This window comes from Phymastichus coffea, unplaced genomic scaffold (genome assembly GCF_024137745.1).
Source record: "Phymastichus coffea isolate CEN01 unplaced genomic scaffold, Cenicafe_Pcof_1.1 PCOF00003, whole genome shotgun sequence".
Lineage (NCBI taxonomy): Eukaryota > Metazoa > Arthropoda > Insecta > Hymenoptera > Eulophidae > Phymastichus > Phymastichus coffea.
This window is the reverse complement of record NW_026706814.1, coordinates 6,664,052-6,682,245: the sequence shown is the minus strand read 5'-3', so window position 1 is coordinate 6,682,245 and position 18,194 is coordinate 6,664,052. Positions and strand designations below refer to the sequence as shown.

Below are 18,194 nucleotides of genomic sequence, written 5' to 3'. Positions count from 1 at the left end.
AATAGAGTCTGTCTCGGAATTCCTGTACATGCTTAATGAATGCAATATTGCACGTTTTCTCTAGTTGTGGACAGCTCTTCAAAAACAACATTCTTTGGAAAGCCCCACAAATAAAAATCTAGAGATGTTGAATCAGGTGAGTTAGAAGGCCAATTAACTGGTCCTCCTCTACTGATCCACCTTTCATGGTAAGATTGATTAAAAAATTCTCGGACAGTTAGTGCAAAGTGTGGTGATGTACCATCTTGCTGAAACTACATTCTTTGTTTAGTTTCTAAATCAACATCATCTAATAGTTCTAGTAACTGGTCTCTTATTAACTGCAAATAACTATGTCTATCAACATTCCGCTCAAAATGTAAGGGCTAATCATTATTACGACATACCCCTAAAACTATTATCACATAAACAATCTCATTTAGACGATAGTCAGCCATTATGACAGTTAAAAATTTAAATAACACTGTTAAATTTTAATTAATATTTCCAGTGTAGTGCAATAGACAAAAGTTTTTTATAATAATAAAAAAACTCAAGAAGCAGTAATAGTAATAAATAATAACCCTCGTCTGAATTTAATACGAATTAGATATTTCAGTATTTTTGTAGAAGATTATTTTCTAATCAAAAATAATTTTTTTACCTTCAATACTACTCTATTTCTTCAATTACTACAAAGAACGTAAATGCTAATTTTTACTTTAAGTAGTAAGTTACTATAAGTAACTTTAAGTTAAAAACACCTTAGTACGTTGTGACGAGAGCAGGCCGTTTGCCCGTCTCTCGTCCGCGTTTCTCCCTCCCCCACTCGGCTAAGCGTGGTGGCCAACGTTGGGCGCATTTAAGTATGCGCCTAACACTTGGTCTTTTGTTTCAGCGCCAAGGACGAGCCAGCGCAGTTGAGCGCAAGAAAAGTTGAAGAGCGCGGAGAGAGAGTAAGAGAAAGAGAGAGAGAGAAAGAGAGTATTAGGCCTATGCAGGGATTGGCAGGCGCGCAACGCGTGACCGATAAGCGACGCGTCGCGTGCCGCCTAACTAATAGGTCAAGGTAGGGAGAGGAGCGAGCGCCGCAGAGCGATTGCAAGAGGCGCGCAAGAATTAGTGCGTGAGAGAGTCGCAGCCGAGCCTTACTAGAGTGAGGTAGTTCCCGAAAGAAAGTTGAGGAGAGAAGTTGGAAGTAGCAGCGCAATGAGAGAAGAAGTACACGAGCAGCAGTGACCAGACCAGGGCGAGCCGAGACAACGTGTGGAGGCAACACCTGCAGCAGGGCATTCAGTGTCGCCCTCGCCGCCATGCACGGCATGACTTCCAGGGGATTCACCACGGGCTATGCCGAGGAAGACATCCAGCCAGCGGCCAGGTCAACTCCCCGTTGCCGGCTCATCGCCAAGGACAAAGGTCAGGTTATCTCTCTCCCCCGGTGTTTCTCTCTCTCATGGTGATGCGCGGCCGCGTAGGAACGATAGGTAGCCAGGCGATCACTTGCCGGCTACGCTCATCGTAAGACGGTAGAGAGGTTTCAACGTATTCTTTCCTTTGTAAGGAGGTAAATGGCCAAGGCGATTTAGTCGCCGGGCCATTCGTCCTCCCGCGTTAGTTTAAGTTGTTCTGTATATGTGCGCGTGATGTAAACGTTATTGTAACTGATTTTGTATTTGTTTGTCTGAATAGATTTAAGTTGAACGTTCCAAGCAAAGAAAATTATTTATTCGTTCGACCTATCCTCTCGTTCCCCGATTGTTAAAGAGCGAAAGTGCCTCTCTTACTCTCCCCTTAATAAATTAGTGACGTCAGTGCCGAATAAGGCGCTGCCCCCGTTACATGGCATCCCTTGTGGGGAGATTAACAATCGGGTAATAATAGAGAGAAATGGTCAAGCGGTAATGGTATTTTTTTTTAAGAAAGGAAAAATAATTTGTTAGCTAAGGGCAAAACGCGCGTGCTATGAACTTTTTTTTTTAGAAGGAATTTCGTCGTTGTTCTCTTGGATTGTTTTGTTTTGGGCCTACCGGCGACCTTTTCTTATCGGGGAGTCGGGTAGCCGCGCGTGCGTCATTGAGCCGTTCGAGCGCTAGAGTTCGACACATTTTAAGTTTCCTATTTCTTAGAAAGTAAAACTTTGCCTTGCTGTTTTGTTTTGTTTTGTGATATTTTCTGGTAAGTGGACACATGTATATATTTACGGTTTCTTTCTTTGGCTTATGCAAGGCGATTCCTCGCCGGCTCAGAGCCTAGAAAGAATCGGTCTTATTATTTGGCAGTAGTGTCGAATTACATGGATCGTGGTTGAGACACGTTCGTTCTTGTAGCTCGCATTTCAGTCTCTTAAAAATTTTTTTTTAGACGCAAAATGTCATTAGCGTGTAGAGACAGAATCGTCTTACGCAGAATATTACGCGATGCGCACGCAAAAAGGTTAAAACGTAAAATTGACTCAACAGAGCCGGCTGTTCTGTTAGAGTTGATGCGCTATCGCGGATTGACTTTGCGCGGCGATTTAGAAGAATTACGGGACCGGTATTTTCGATTTATGTTAAAAGAACGACCAGATTTACGGCCGCCGTTGCATTCTAATGATTTCGCGTCGGGCCAAGTCCCGGACTTGCTATGCGACGAGCAGTAAGAAGTAGCGGCAGACAGGGCACAGAGCGCAGATCTTGGCGATGAGCTCGCGACGGCTGTGACGCCCTTGGCGACTGAATTAACGCGCGCGAGAAAGCAGGCGACGCAGGTAACTGCTTGTGTTGCCGCTCCTCGCGAGCGGGTTCAGTCGCCGGGCGAGAGCGCAGCCGCGCCGGTTAACAAAACGCGTTGCCACCGGCGACATGCCTGCCATCGGTTAGCGCGACCGGACGCGCTCGCGAGCAAGAAGCCAGAGATCGGGGCGAATGTAGCACTGGGGCGCTAAGCTAAATCTGGGGAGCTTTAACTGCTGTTCCACGTTGGATTTATAGGCGCGAGGTTAGACAGGGCATCACGGATGGTGCGAATGCAGTTTGTAGGGTCGAAAGAGAAGCGATGCACAGTAGGTCGGTCCAAGCCGAGCAGCAGGCTTCAATGCCGTCTCAGGCCAGGCCGTCCGGCAACCGTGCGGTGCTAAACGTGCCCGCGGCTGGAACTGAGCAATCGGCACATGCGAGCGCATCGTTTAATAGAGCAGGTAGTACGCTTGTGAGCACTGATTTAAGCAAATCAGTGAGCACAAGGTACCAAGCGCCAAGGATAAATTCGTGGGTGGAAAATTGGGAAGGCGAAGTTGCCGCGGCCGCGGCCGATGGGCAGCAGTCGCCGGCGGCAAGCCAACCTGCAAGAGAAGCCGCGCCGGCTCAATTGAGCGCGCAGGCTTCGTTAGCCTCGACTGCAAATGCAGCTCCTAGCTTGATTCCACAACAACGCGATCGGATTAGTGGCGCGTTTAGGAATATTTCTGATAGACCATTCACAGGGGCATGTTTTAATTGCAACGCGATAGGACACAGAAGGGCGCAATGCCCGGTGGCTCGAGTCAACCCACTGGTTGTCTGTTACAAATGTCGGCAACCGGGACATTATGCCAATAGTTGCCCGACTCGATCTACTGAGCGCGCGCCCGCGTGTTAGGTCTGTGGTACGGTTGGTTTCGTTTTTAGAGATTGCCCTTCAGGTAGAGAGAGTGCTTTACGCAAGAGGCAAGGGTACCGTGGTTGAGGCCAGAAAGGAAGGCGAGAACAAGGCAAAAATTGCTAGTTCTTCGCATCTTTTCTCGGATAGCATTTTCGATAAGCGTGAAAATGAGGATGTGAAAGTCAAGTGTGTATCTAGAGTAGAAGGTAAGAGTTTAGCAGAGGATAGAAATGAGATTGTAGATTCGAGAGGTTTGCGAAATAGAGTAGGGAAAGTTGCGTTTGAGAGTGAGCTGCCGAGTTTGACTTTAGACAGCAACCGGGCGCAGAGTAGCGTAGCCGTGGATTTCCCCAGTAAGACCAGCAATGGTCCCGAACAGGTAAATTCTCGCGACTCGGTACAGGAAGGCGCAGAAGGTTTCTGCGTTAGTCAAAATGCTAAAAGACAGAAAGTTTTACCAGACACAAATGCGCGAGATGCGATCGAGCATGGTAGAAATTTTTTGGCGGGTAGTTCGCTCGAGAAGTGCCTAGCGAGGCAAAGTGAGTTGCCGTCGCTGCGCATGAACGCGAGAGAGACAGGTTCAAGTATTTCGCCCACGGTTGGGCAGGCTTCGGAAAAGGCCGTTGCTTTAGGAAATCAGGGTGAACCTGTGAAAGAATCTGTTGGTAAGGAAACGAGCTCAGGCGCTGCGCTCCCGTCGGAGCGGGCTGCGACAAAGGTCATGATCACGCGCGATAGAAGTGAGCTTGTTGATACTAGGGTTTTGTTGTTTGGACGTTCGGTCGTCGGTGCCGACGCACCTTCCGTTTTAGTGAGGGGAGGGTCTGAGTGGAACTCAGAAATCCCGAAGAAAACGGCAGATGAATCAGATGCAGCGTTAGTCGCGGTAGTAGAGAATAGGTTCTTTATTAAGGTCGACATAGGCGGGCAAGTCTATACAGCGCTGTTAGATTCAGGTGCACAGGTATCAGTGGTAGGGCCGAATCTTGGCTTACGGTTTAAGGACCGGTTAAGGCCACCTACGACATTTGTACAGGGTATCTCAGGTGAGAAACCGCGAACGTGGGGGAACTTAAAGCTAAGTATGGAAATTGGTGGCAGGACTGATTGGTTGATTGCGACGGTAGTATCTACACTCAGGCACGACTTGATTTTAGGTGTAGATTTTTGGAATAAATGGGATATTAATATCAACTACGGTAATCGCGCTTGGCGGTGACAACAGGTGACAACGGTGGATACAGGTGACCAAGGCGATTAGTTTTAGTTAGCAGAGTAGGATAGTAGAGGAGTAGATGTTTACGCCGAATGCGCGGGTTGGAGTAAATACGAGAAGGCTCAGAAAGAGACAATCATGGCGCTCGTTCGCCGGATTGTCCCGGAACCTGGCGAATCACCAGCGGTCACCAGGGTTATCGAGCACATTATCGACGTAGGCGATGCGCGCCCGATAAAGACGCCGATGCGCCGAATGTCGCCTCCAATATTAGCATTCACGCAGGAAGAAACCATGCGGCTATGGAAGGCGAAAATAATTAGGCCATCGAATAGTCAATGGTGTAACGCGCCGGTGATCGTGCGTAAACAAGACGGTGATTATAGGTTTTGCCTCGATTTTAGACCTGTAAATAAGGTGACGAAAGCAGACGCGTATCCGATGCCTAGCATTGACGCTATTTTAGATAGGTTGCGCGGAGCGGTTTACCTGTCAAAAATAGATTTGCGAGCGGCGTTTTGGCAAATTCCGTTATCTGAAAATAGCAAACAATATACAGCGTTTGCGGTTCCAGGTTCTGGATTATGGGAATTCGAGCGAATGCCGTTTGGATTGGTTAACGTGCCGGCTACTTTTACACGCCTTATGGATGCACTTTTCGGTCCAGAGTATGAGCCGCATGTTTTCTGGTATCTTGATGATTTGTTGGTGGTTAATGCAGATTTTGAGAGCCATATGTTATGGTTAGAAAAGGTTTTGAAGCGATTGGGTACAGGTTAGACTGTGAGGGCTTGCGTCCGGAGGGAGATAAGGTAAAGCCGATAGTTAAGTTGGATACAAAGGCATGGAAGATAGGTTATTACGTTTGAATGCGTTGCGCGACTTAGTAGCCAAGCATATTGACGAAGCACAGGAAAAGCAAAAGAAACACTACGAGAAGGGTAGGCGTCAGGTACTTTTTCAGGTAGGTGACTTGGTTTTGCGCAAAGTGCATACGCTTTCGAGCGCGGCGGATGGTAAAAACGCGAAACTGGATCCGAAATTTGACGGACCGTTTGAAATTATTTCAGTGATTTCGCCCGAGATCTACGAGCTAACGACGAACAGTAAGCATCGTACAGCTAGGGTACACGTCTCGGAAATTAAGCGATATATACCACCGCGTAAGGTAAAGAAATAGTTTGCGAAATAGGATAGGTGTAATAACTGAATTGTTTTGTTTTAAAGGTACAGGAGGTTCATCGACGTCAGGTGATGATGGCTGAAACCGAGGAGTCGGGCCGCATCGCTCAAGTCGCCGAGGCTCAAGCACCTACGGGCGACATGACCGCATCGGTGAACTCGGCGGGAATTGTTGAGGCGATGGAGGTAGACCGAGCGTCGGAGTTTGCCGCCCGGTTTTCAGGCCTTGGGCAGGCGGCCTCCTTTGACATCGAGGTTGCCTCCTGTGTTTCACGGTTGGCACAGGCGTCGGTTCGCGGGGACAGTGACGGGCAGGCGAAAGGGTTCCCTTTGCCGCCGCCTTTGCCTTCGCCCCCGACGCCGTTCGTGAGCGACCGACGAGGGGTCCGTTTGCTAACGGGAAATCGCCGCGCGGGTTCGATAATTCGTCTGGCTGCGCCCACGCGTACCTGGGACGAGGCAGTGCGTCGCAGCGCAGCGTTTCGGCTCACGACGCTTTGCATACGCGAAGCATCCGAGAAGTCGAGAGTTATCGCCGCAAAAGAGGGAATTGTCTTCTCGCGGGCGGGCACGAGTAGCCAAGGCGAGAAATCGCCGGGCTCTCGAGCTACCGCGGGAGGACATCTCGCGGGTAGGGCGGCAAATCGGAGCCGTACCGCGAGGGCTTGTATTGGAAGGGGAAACTGGAGTCCCATAAAGCGAGGCGCCACCAACGGGATACTGGAGGTGGTGCTAAGCTCGAGCGACTCCGAGGATGAGGTGATGCCGGTGCAGGAGCTGCCTCGAGTAGCTCTACAACCACACGTCCATCCTAACCTCCCTTTCAAACCGCTCGCGTTACAGAGGTTAGACCCCGCGTACCAGTTCGTCCGCAGGGGTGGGCCCGCGCAATTCTACTCAGCGGGATATGTGGAGGACGAGAGAAGGAAGGAGGCTGAGGCTCGCCAGAACTCGGGTAGGAGGAAGCGCACGATGCGTTTCAACCTATCCGCGTGTAATTTTGAGAGGCCAACCTCCGGTTCGACGCCAACTCTACCTGAGATGGCGGAGGGAGCCGTTGCTGAGGCAACAGGCGCCCTCCAGCCATCGGTTTCGTTGGCTGTCGGCAAAGGGAGAGCCTCGAGAGTTAGTGCGAGCACGGTCACCGAGAAGACGGGAGAGGCAGGCACAAGGATGGAAGTGTTGGTGCCGCCGACCCCACGAAGAGTGGAGCCGGTTGTGCCGGAGCGACCAACACTTAGGCCGGTACGACCTGTCCCGACTCCTCAGGTGGCGAGCCCGGCCTCGTCCTCTGCGTCGCCGTGTTGGGTCGATGAAACAGGGTTTCGGTTGGTAAGAGGTAGCTTCCTGCAAAACCTGGCTCCGGTCCTCTGGGATGAGGAATTGGACGTACCCTCGTTCCGCTGCTTCAATTGCAGAACGGGGTCACATCCCAGGTCGGCCTGCAGGAACCCGCCTCTCTTGCGTCCGGTTTGTAGGAACTGTGGGCGACTCGATGTCCGCGTGCAAGACTGTCCGCGTTGCCGCGATGCCTTTATGGCAGACCAGGCGCGCGCACGGTCGATGGAGGAGGCAAGGGTTCGGGCTCGCCCGGGCGAACCAGTAGAGCTCCTGGCGACGCAGCCAAAGACTGTGGAGCCGGAACTCGAAACTTCTAGGTCAATGCCCGAGGTAGCCAGCCCTGAATCCTCCGCCGGGGAGCCCAAGGCGAAAAAGCCCAGGCACCGATGCGGCAAGCGTTTTCGCGCTAAGCTCGCGCGTAGGTCACAGGCGCTTGCTGCAGAGGGAGCCGGGACTGAAGCCGGTTCGGTCGAAGATACGGGGATGGAAGTCGCGTCGCGGACGGAGCAGGCGTCGGTCCCCGCGGGTGAGCCGAGCGATCGGAGCGCCGGGGTGATTGAGTCCGAGGCGACTGAGGATGCCGGCCAAAGACTCTCCGGGGCAAGTGCCTCGTTTCCTTCGGCGGAGGAACTACGAACGCTCAGGCTCCGGTATTTGGAGTCGTTGTAGCGGTAGTGAATGGTAAGATCCTTGGTTTAATTGAGTACTGAGATAGTCGCGATCTTGGCGCAGTGGATTAGTCGGCTTGCTATGACGAAAGGTTAGGCATACCACTCGGATTAAACTATTCGGTTTGTTAGATTTTGCTCTTAATTGATTTAGTTGTTACCAACTTAGAATTAAGTATAATTTAAGCTAAATCTAAGGTATTCTTATATGACTTAGCGTCTATCGTTGGTTGCCATTGCCGGTCGACAGGGAGAGAGAGAGGGAGACACGGAGTCAGGCCGTTCGCGGGTGCGAACTTTGGCCTTGGAAGGGGGTGTGACGAGAGCAGGCCGTTTGCCCGTCTCTCGTCCGCGTTTCTCCCTCCCCCACTCGGCTAAGCGTGGTGGCCAACGTTGGGCGCATTTAAGTATGCGCCTAACACTTGGTCTTTTGTTTCAGCGCCAAGGACAAGCCAGCGTAGTTGAGCGCAAGAAAAGTTGAAAAGCGCGGAGAGAGAGTGAGAGAAAGAGAGAGAGAGAAAGAGAGTATTAGGCCTATGCAGGGATTGGCAGGCGCGCAACGCGTGACCGATAAGCGACGCGTCGCGTGCCGCCTAACTAATAGGTCAAGGTAGGGAGAGGAGCGAGCGCCGCAGAGCGACTGCAAGAGGCGCGCAAGAATTAGTGCGTGAGAGAGTCGCAGCCGAGCCTTACTAGAGTGAGGTAGTTCCCGAAAGAAAGTTGAGGAGAGAAGTTGGAAGTAGCAGCGCAATGAGAGAAGAAGTACACGAGCAGCAGTGACCAGACCAGGGCAAGCCGAGACAACGTGTGGAGGCAACACCTGCAGCAGGGCATTCAGTGTCGCCCTCGCCGCCATGCACGGCATGACTTCCAGGGGATTCACCACGGGCTATGCCGAGGAAGACATCCAGCCAGCGGCCAGGTCAACTCCCCGTTGCCGGCTCATCGCCAAGGACAAAGGTCAGGTTATCTCTCTCCCCCGGTGTTTCTCTCTCTCATGGTGATGCGCGGCCGCGTAGGAACGATAGGTAGCCAGGCGATCACTTGCCGGCTACGCTCATCGTAAGGCGGTAGAGAGGTTTCAACGTATTCTTTCCTTTGTAAGGAGGTAAATGGCCAAGGCGATTTAGTCGCCGGGCCATTCGTCCTCCCGCGTTAGTTTAAGTTGTTCTGTATATGTGCGCGTGATGTAAACGTTATTGTAACTGATTTTGTATTTGTTTGTCTGAATAGATTTAAGTTGAACGTTCCAAGCAAAGAAAATTATTTATTCGTTCGACCTATCCTCTCGTTCCCCGATTGTTAAAGAGCGAAAGTGCCTCTCTTACTCTCCCCTTAATAAATTAGTGACGTCAGTGCCGAATAAGGCGCTGCCCCCGTTACAACGTTAAAGAATTACATTTGATCAATCGGAAGGGGCAAATTTCAATTAAAAAAAATCAACGATTTCGCTGATTTCTTAAAGTCCATTTATTATGAAAAGTTATCTATTGAATTTTTATAATTAATTAATTTATTTTTATTTATTTTAATAATTAATCCTAATATTAATTTATTTCAGCCCATTCATTATAAAGATAATTCGAAATAATCTTTACTAGCTGTATTATAATAAATTATAAATAATATTTTATTATGTAACGGGGTTAATACCGTTTATTTAATTTATGCGCGCGATCGCATAGAAAAGCGGGCGGGATTACCTACACGTTCAGACACGAAAATCGGAGAGCAGGAGGGAACGGGTGTCAGTCAACCAACTATCTACTAGCATGAAATAAATACGTCGGAAATATTGTTAATATCACAAGCTAGAACGTTTATTGCCTCTTAATGCTACACTGTATTCGGCCCGCGTGTTTACATGCCGCACGCACGACAACAACATGCAGTGTCGGATCGCTCGCCGCTCATTGTTCGCAGAGTTATTATATGCGCCTTTCTTGTCGAGTACGAGAGATTAGTTATAGAAAATTCTATCGCGAACGCGAAATTAAGCTGGCCAGCTTACCTTATTAACTCTCGCACGGGTAACAAGTGAGATGAAGGAGGCTTGTACGGCATATGATAGTCTTTCGGCAAATGTTTATATGCGGGCGATGATGCCTCTCGTTCACGGTTTCGCCCTCGATGGCGAAACTCTCCACTCGCGCACACTTGCACGCACACTTTCCGGACGTAAGGCTATGTCACAGCTTATTTCTTTTGTCTCTGCACTCCGGAAAACTCGGGGAAAACTCTGGTCCTTCTTAATAGCAGCTGGAGGTATCGATAACTAATCCTCGACTGGTTCGTTTTCATTCGCGCGCATTCCGTCGCGTCTCGTACCGAATTCCCTCAATATATTTCGCCCCAACCAGCAGGTGCTGCCCTCGCCGGTAGCCGCATGGTTGGGCTGGTAGCGCTAATACGACGTTTACCGTCACAATTAATACATTATTATAATAAATTACCCATAATATAACAGTACTTATTGAAGTAGAAAAATTTATTTTTTATTAAAAAACATTCTTGTAAATATTATTATAATATTGAATTTGTACCCAAGCTATATAGGTAAATAAACGTCTGATCCAGCCAGTAAATATTATTTCAAAATAATTTATACGTATTCCCACAATGAGTAGACAAAAAATAACGTAAATATGAAAAAATTAAGTTTTAAAATAAAACTCTACAATGAGTCGGGGCAAAACTAAATAGATAACTTTTCTTATTTGATTTAGATTGATTTAAAAACTAAACGAAGAATGTGGGTTCAGCAAGATGATGAAGCACCTTACTTTGCACTAATTGTCCGAGAATTTTTGAATCAGACTTACTATGAAAAATTGATCGGTAGAGGAGGACCATTTAATTGACCTCCTAACTCACCTGATTTAATATCTCTAAATTTTTATTTGTGGGACTTCCTAAAGAATGTTATTTTTGAAGAGCGATGTAAACAAATGGAGGTAACTTTGAATATTTGCTTCATGGTTAAAACAGTAAGAGGCAAACGTTTTTATACCAAAATTACATAAGCGTATTAAACAATTGTTAAGATCGTGCATTATTTGTCAAGGAATTAAACACTTAACGGTTCGATACGATGAGTTGATGCAACCGATTTTATATATAAGAGCGGCCGAGCTTGGTTGGGCACTCTTGCTCTGGTTCCCCAACCGAATTGACGCGACGATCTCGGCTAGCAAGCGAGTCTCATTACTAAAAGAGAGACATTGCACACGTCGTCCATGCCTAATTTCTTTCCTGACCAGAGCGGAGTTGGTAGGATATTGGTGCTCCGCTAACTTTTTACGGCTTAACGCCGAAGGCGTTAAGCCGCAGCTGTTTTCGCGAAAGTACCGCCGGAGTTTTCTGCACTTTCGCCGTCAAATTAGAAGTTTCGCGGGACTATTTAATACTGCGTGAGTTACGAGGAAGCAGCAGCATTTTAGCAGCGGCAGCAGCATTGCAGTAGCAGCAGATAGCAGCAGATTCGAGAGCGAGGCAGCATAGCTGATTGATCCGAGGAGCAGATTTCTTCGCTTAAAAAGTTACGGCTGATCACCGTAATTGCACCGCAAGGTAGATGCACCTCCCTTTATCGTTGCGCGACAAAATACTTTCGAAAGTATTTTGTCAATCGCGATCTTAAATTTTTTGTATTCGCGCCGAGCGTTAGTTTTCGCGGCAATTTTCGAATTCTCTCTCTCTCTCTCTCTCACCGAATTATAATTTATAATTGTAAATCCTATCGTGTGCGTTAGTCTTGCGGCCCATAAAAGACTGTAGTTTTTATTGATAAAACTTTGGTAATTTTATTCGCCGTTTACGTAATTTCGTGTCCTATTAGCTTATTCGATTTGTAAAGGTTTAAGTCTTAATCCGAGTTTATCTAGGAGATTAGGCGGATTAGGCATTAAGTCGGTCACACCTAAAATAGATCGAGTGTCACAAGTCAAGTGACTTAAGGTGAGTTCAACTCGGTTGGAAAGAAGACACTTAAACAAAATCATCAGACGTAAAGGCGAATAGACGTATAACTATATGTGTTTAATGGAGCGGCGGTTAGCTTTCTAATTTTCTTATTTTTGCTAGGTAACCACCCCGTTACAAATTATATATTTTTTAATAAAATAAAAATAGAACAGCTCCGTTCAAACCACAGTAGAGATTTTGCAAAAGAAAATGAGTTTATCTGAAATTATTTTCGTTCATTTTGACATTTACGAAAGCATGAGAAATTAGTTTCTGAGATGTTACACAAATGGCGTTTTTGTAAGACTTAGGATCGAGATTTTAGAGCTTATGTACAAAAAAATTGTAGCTTATAGAGAATACTTTAAGATAAAAAATATCATGACGACACTTGTATAACGAAAAATTTTAAGCCGTGATTAAGGAAATTTTAAAATATCACTATTAAACCCAGGCTGATACATGACTGACTACAAGAAGTGCAATGTGAAAAATATGATCTACATATGGTTATATGAGATTAATTCAATAAAACTGCTACAATTGCTATGCTATATACAACAAGTATTTTAGATAAATTTTACCTGACATGGAAGTAGAGTTAATAAATAGTTAATATAGCCTTTAGCATGAGATCCTCTTTTTATTACTCATACCGTAACTATCTACTATGTATGTACTAACCACATCTTTATTGGTACGAAGAAACTGCAGAAAAATGTAAATACTGGAAAAAATATACCTAAGTAATAAGCAATGAATACGGTTGACATATGTGGTGTAACAGGTAGATTTTTGATATTTTAATGCAGTAAAATCATTTATAAGTAATTTTATTATAAAAATTGTTTCAAAAAAATAGATTTTACAGTGATTATTTTAGATTATGGGGTATTAAAATTGTTTTATTAATCAATTTATTCCGTCTGAAAGGTATTAGAGAACCAAATTAAATAACGATTCCTTCAACGATAGAGTGTCTTAACAAAAGTCTTGTTTGTTGTAAAGAAAATAATTATTCTAATTTATTAAAAAAATGGTTGATGTTTTGAAAAGTTATTTGCCTCAGTGTACATATGAGTAAATAAAACTGCTGAGAAAGACAACGCATATGTACGAGCAGCAGACATATTGTTCACATAGCAATTGGGCAGATTATTACGAACCATTAACTGAAACACACTCACACATAGTGAGACATGGAACATTTCTATCGCAACATAAGAATCTAATCAAATCGTGTGCAATACATTCCGAGGTATTGATAAGATCTTGAGCCACGGCATGTCCAAGAAGTCCTAGGTGTTATGAGAGTTCTGTGTGCAGAGGTAGCAATGTCGTGCAATGCTCTGATAATTATATTATATAATTGCTTTTATATTATATACAAAATTATATTTTTGTATAATTATATTTATATTTAAATATACGAAATTAAGTGAATTGTACTTGTTCGTGAACTTCATCAAGTATAAAATTAATAAATAATTACCTTCGTTACAAAGTTGTAAATTAAATAAAAAATCTCATAATAATTAATTTTTCAAAACTTTCAATTCTTAGTTCTTTAACATGAAAATGTTTCATTAATTAAAATACTAGAGATACTTGGTATTTTGATTTGCTAAAAGTTTCATTTTACAAAATTAATTTAAGTTTCTTGATATATTGATTATGCGTTTACGTACGCTATTATACATAAATGTAGCTGTTATTACGCGTTCTAGATAACAATACTCATTTGGAGAATCGCTCAATCTACACAGCACTGTAGATTCAGAGACTCTCTGAATTATATAACTAATACCATTGTACGTACGAGTATTCTAGCTTATTAGTTCGCTCACTCGTAACGAAATTTTCACCACCTGGTGAAACTTTACTTCCGGTGGTTTCGTTTATTTATTAGACATGTTCATAGTTTTTAAGATCATTTAGCATGAAAATATTTTAATAAATAATTTAACAATATTTAAGCTTACTCTATTTTTTCGTTCTTGTATAAAATCTATCCTTCGCACCCAAATTTCATCAGCTGAATCGTAATCTAATGTACTTGAGCTACTAGCTTGACTTTTCATTTCAACTAAGCTTGAATCAAAAAACCTCTTGTCAAAATGCGGACTCTGTAATGGACTGGTTTTTGAAAAGGTCATGCTACTTGAATAAGTGGGTGGATCAGTTGCGGGAAAAACCATACCAGGGCCAGTGGTATTTCTTCGTCGTAAAGAGGGTTTAGTCGAGGTAGGAGAAATAATTGGATGACTCGTCATTTTTGATGAAGATACATGAGGTGCCGGTGCTGCTTCTGATGTGATGGAAGTTGGATTTGATTTCTGATCTAATTTTTCGGAGCTTGATTTAGCAGATGACGAAGAACTTGGAACTTCACAAGACGAAAATTTAGATTGAAGCTGTTCATTTTTTTCATCAGAGTCTTGAATTATTAATTTTTTACTGCTTACTGTTGCACCGCTATTATTTCCATTACTTTTTCCTGAAAATTAATATATTAAACGCAATTTTATTTGTTTATTAGGATTATTTTACAAGAAAATTAATGTACGAGTAAAATAACCAATGGGGCATTCATACCACATACAGATGAATAACGTTTTCCTGCTATAAGATGATTTTTATTATAGTAGAACATTGACAAAGTCAAGTATATTGCCATGAATAAAAATTTTTTTATACAGATATAATTCTTTTAGTGAATTTACTATTCCTATTTATTCTTAGCATTTTTTCTATATAGGAAGCTATAATTAGGAACATACCACCTGTATGCAGATATGCAGGGGTTGTTTACGAAAAGCATTTAAATTATTTTTCAAATAATCAAGTTTATGGTTTCATTTTTACGGTTCAATGTGGAGAACCTATAGAATTGTAATCTATTGTATCTAATCTACAAGATAATTCAAAATAAGATTATTTACTGTAGCACCCCTATTTATAGGTATGACCGATATTAACATTTTTTAAGTATATATTTCTAAGTATATATAACCTACACTTCTTATAATCACATATTATAACTAATTTAATAAATTATACAATGAGTATAAAATAAGTATATTACAAAATGTTTGTTATTTTTATTTCTAGTAGAAATTTGAAAACATTTTGCACTGGTGTAAGTTGTTGAGTGAAGTTTCCGATTGAATAATAGATTATAGTAGTATATGTACGATCATTGATCAAATATGACATTTTCAGACTTTAATCGGTTCTTTTCCTTGAATATATGTTGGTGAGTTAGATGTGGTTGTGTGTATGTATGTGCAATACGAGTTTGTTCTCTCATGTTTAAAGGTGATGATTGGATTATTCTAGAATACGAGGGTGGTCCGATAAGTACTTAGCCTACAAAAGAAAAATGAAAATTTTGGAAAAGTGGCGTTTTATTTTTCAACATAGTCTCTTTTGAGTTCGATACACTTGGCCCAGCGATGCTCCAACTTCTTTAACCCGTCTGAAAAATACGTTTCCTCGAGGTCTGAAAAGTAGGCTTCCGTGGCAGCGATTACCTCCTCATTCGACTCAAATTTCTGCCCGGCGAGTGACTTTTTCAAGTTTGGAAACAAAAAGAAGTCGCACGGGGCTAAATCTGGAGAATACGGTGGATGGGGCAACAGTTCGTAGCCTAATTCGACCAATTTGGCCATGGCGACGGCGGAGGTGTGAGACGGTGCGTTGTCATGGTGGAAGAGCACTTTTTTCTTCCCCAAATGGGGCCGTTTTTTCTGCAATTCGACGTCGAATCGGCCCAATAATTCGGCATAGTACAGCCCTCTAACTGTTTTGCCCCTCTCCAGGTAGTCGATGTAGATCATACCTTGTGAATCCCAGAAAACGGTGGCCATCACCTTTCCGGCCGATGGGGCAGTCTTCGCCTTCTTCGGAGCACTTTCGCCGGGTGAAGTCCACTGTTTCGACTGTTCCTTGGTCTCTGGTGTATACCAGTGGATCCATGTTTCGTCGACTGTCACGAACCGATGCAGAAACTCCTTCGGATTGCGTTTAAACAGTGTCAGACATTGCTCTCACGTTGTCTCACGGTTGCGCTTGTTGTCCGGAATGAGCAACCGCGGCACCCACCGCGCCGACAGCTTTCTCATGCAGGACATGACCCACGCGGTCTTTTGAGATGCCTACGATCTTAGCTATCTCACGCACCTTCAATCGTCGATCTGCCAATACGAGATCGTGCATTTTTGTCACGCTATATTCCGTGGTAGCCGTTTTCGGAGCACCTGGACGTGGCTCTTCAAAAATCGACGTGCGACCACGTTGAAACTCGTTAAACCAATTTTTGACGGTCGCCATCGATGGAGAAGAGTCACCGTACACAGCATCCAAGCGCTTTTTGATTTCGCAGCGCGATTTCCCTTCCAAAATCAAGAATCGAATCACCGACCGATACTGCTCTTTTTCCATTTTTCAAAAATCAACGGACACACTTGCTTTCACGCGCTCTCAAAAATAAACTACAACTCCGATCCGGCTGAAATCTTGGCAGTAACCATCGAGAAGGTTGTACTACGTGATAGAATATTTCTTTTGCGAGAGTGGCGCCATCGGGCGGTAAGTACTTATCGGACCACCCTCGTATGTAGTTTCTAATTATTTTAGTGAAGAGTTATTGGATGTGTCTATATATTTTTATTATATTTATTCAGAGTACATACATTAACTACATAAGTGTTTAAAATAATGTACATGGCAACAAGAAAATTCTACAATTAGGCAGAGGAATTAGCATCCTGTTCACTGATCGGAACTATAACTAAACTTAAAACTAAGTGACGGAGCCCTGGCTGAAATGGCCGATCCTGACTTCCTCGCTCTCTCTCCTATGGCTCGCACCTTCGCTGTGGCCATGGCGAACGTGATAAAGCCAAGAACCACTACCGATGCCCGCAACGCTTTATTTCAGGACCAATATCTGTGGCCGGCATTGTTAGTGAGAGCCAATTGGGAGTGAGAGTGGTAGCGGCGAGAAAAGAGAGAAAAGATACATTTCGTAAGATGAGGGAACGAGCGCGAGCGACCCGCGACGATCCGCTCGCGAGAGTGAAACCACCGGCGTTGCTCGAGCCGGCACACGTGCGGCGGGGATCAAAGGACATTGACCGTGACAGGCGGGAGTGCACGTTAAAGAGAAAAGCCATCGATTTCCAGAATCACCGATTGCAGAGCAGCAAAGTCCAGGATTGAGGACGACTTTGGGCATAAACGGCGAGGAAAAATTGTCCAAAGCACAGATACTTCGAGCCAGCCTGATATCAACCTGCCAGCGACTGCAACATCCGTTCAATCAGCACCTTCTTAGGGGCAGATCGTCTCTCTCTCTCTCTCTCTCTCTCTCTCTCTCTCTCTCTCTCCCTCTCCCTCTCCCTCCCTCTCTCTCCCTCTCCCTCCCTCTCTCTCCCTCTCTCTCCCTCTCACTCTCTCTCCCTCTCCCTCTCTCTCTCCCTCTCTCTCTCCCTCCCTCTCTCTCTCTCTCCCTCCCTCTCTCTCTCCCTCTCTCTCTCTCTCTCTTTCTCTCTCTCTCTCTCCCTTTCTAATCGCGAGTGTGCGACGACGAAGTGCCGTGATCATCCGCGAGCACGGCGATTACAGCGAAATCCATCCTTCGTCGCCTCTCAAAGCTATTCTTGTACCGTGCCCCCGTGCATTCTTCCGCATAAGCGAAGACACGCGACGACAAAGAACAATGCGTAAATCCTGCATAAATCCGTGTCGTCTCTATTTTTGTACAAGTTAATGGAATAAATATAATCGAAGAGTCATTACTGTGTGCACCTGTCGTTCCCATCCTCTCAAGATATCACCCAGCCGCCAACATCGTGACGAGGTCCATCGTCACATTTACAGTGGAGCGAATGAGCTTCTCGCACTTTCCCCTTAAAAATAATTAGTAACGCGGCGCTTATGCACGGGTCTAGTGTGAGACTCATGGGAATAATCAAATACGATTCTTCCCCTTACGCGTTTAATAAATCATAATGTTACAGAGAATACCTTGTGTAGGATCTGTTTTGGCAGGGTTTTGGGCCGAGAAGAATGGTAGGCGGTTTGAAACGCACTTGCCATTTCGATTTAAGTTGTTTTGCTTGTTGAAGTTCAAAGGATACATAGTTGTTTTTTTTTCAGTGTGAAGTTGACTGAAGATTGAATTTCCTAATGCTTTATAGTGATGAAAGACAGCA

General features: G+C 44.8%; 1 protein-coding gene across 1 annotated transcript in view; it reads right to left on the bottom strand.

Moving 5' to 3' along the window:
• Positions 1-18,194, bottom strand: part of LOC131666139 (5'-AMP-activated protein kinase subunit gamma-2) — a 1,183,314-nt gene that overhangs the window by 1,072,830 nt on the left and 92,290 nt on the right. Inside the window, exon 3 of the mRNA XM_058938551.1 lies at positions 13,959-14,473. Within this exon, the coding sequence (XP_058794534.1) occupies positions 13,959-14,473 (515 nt within the window). The remainder of the gene's footprint in view (positions 1-13,958; positions 14,474-18,194) is intronic.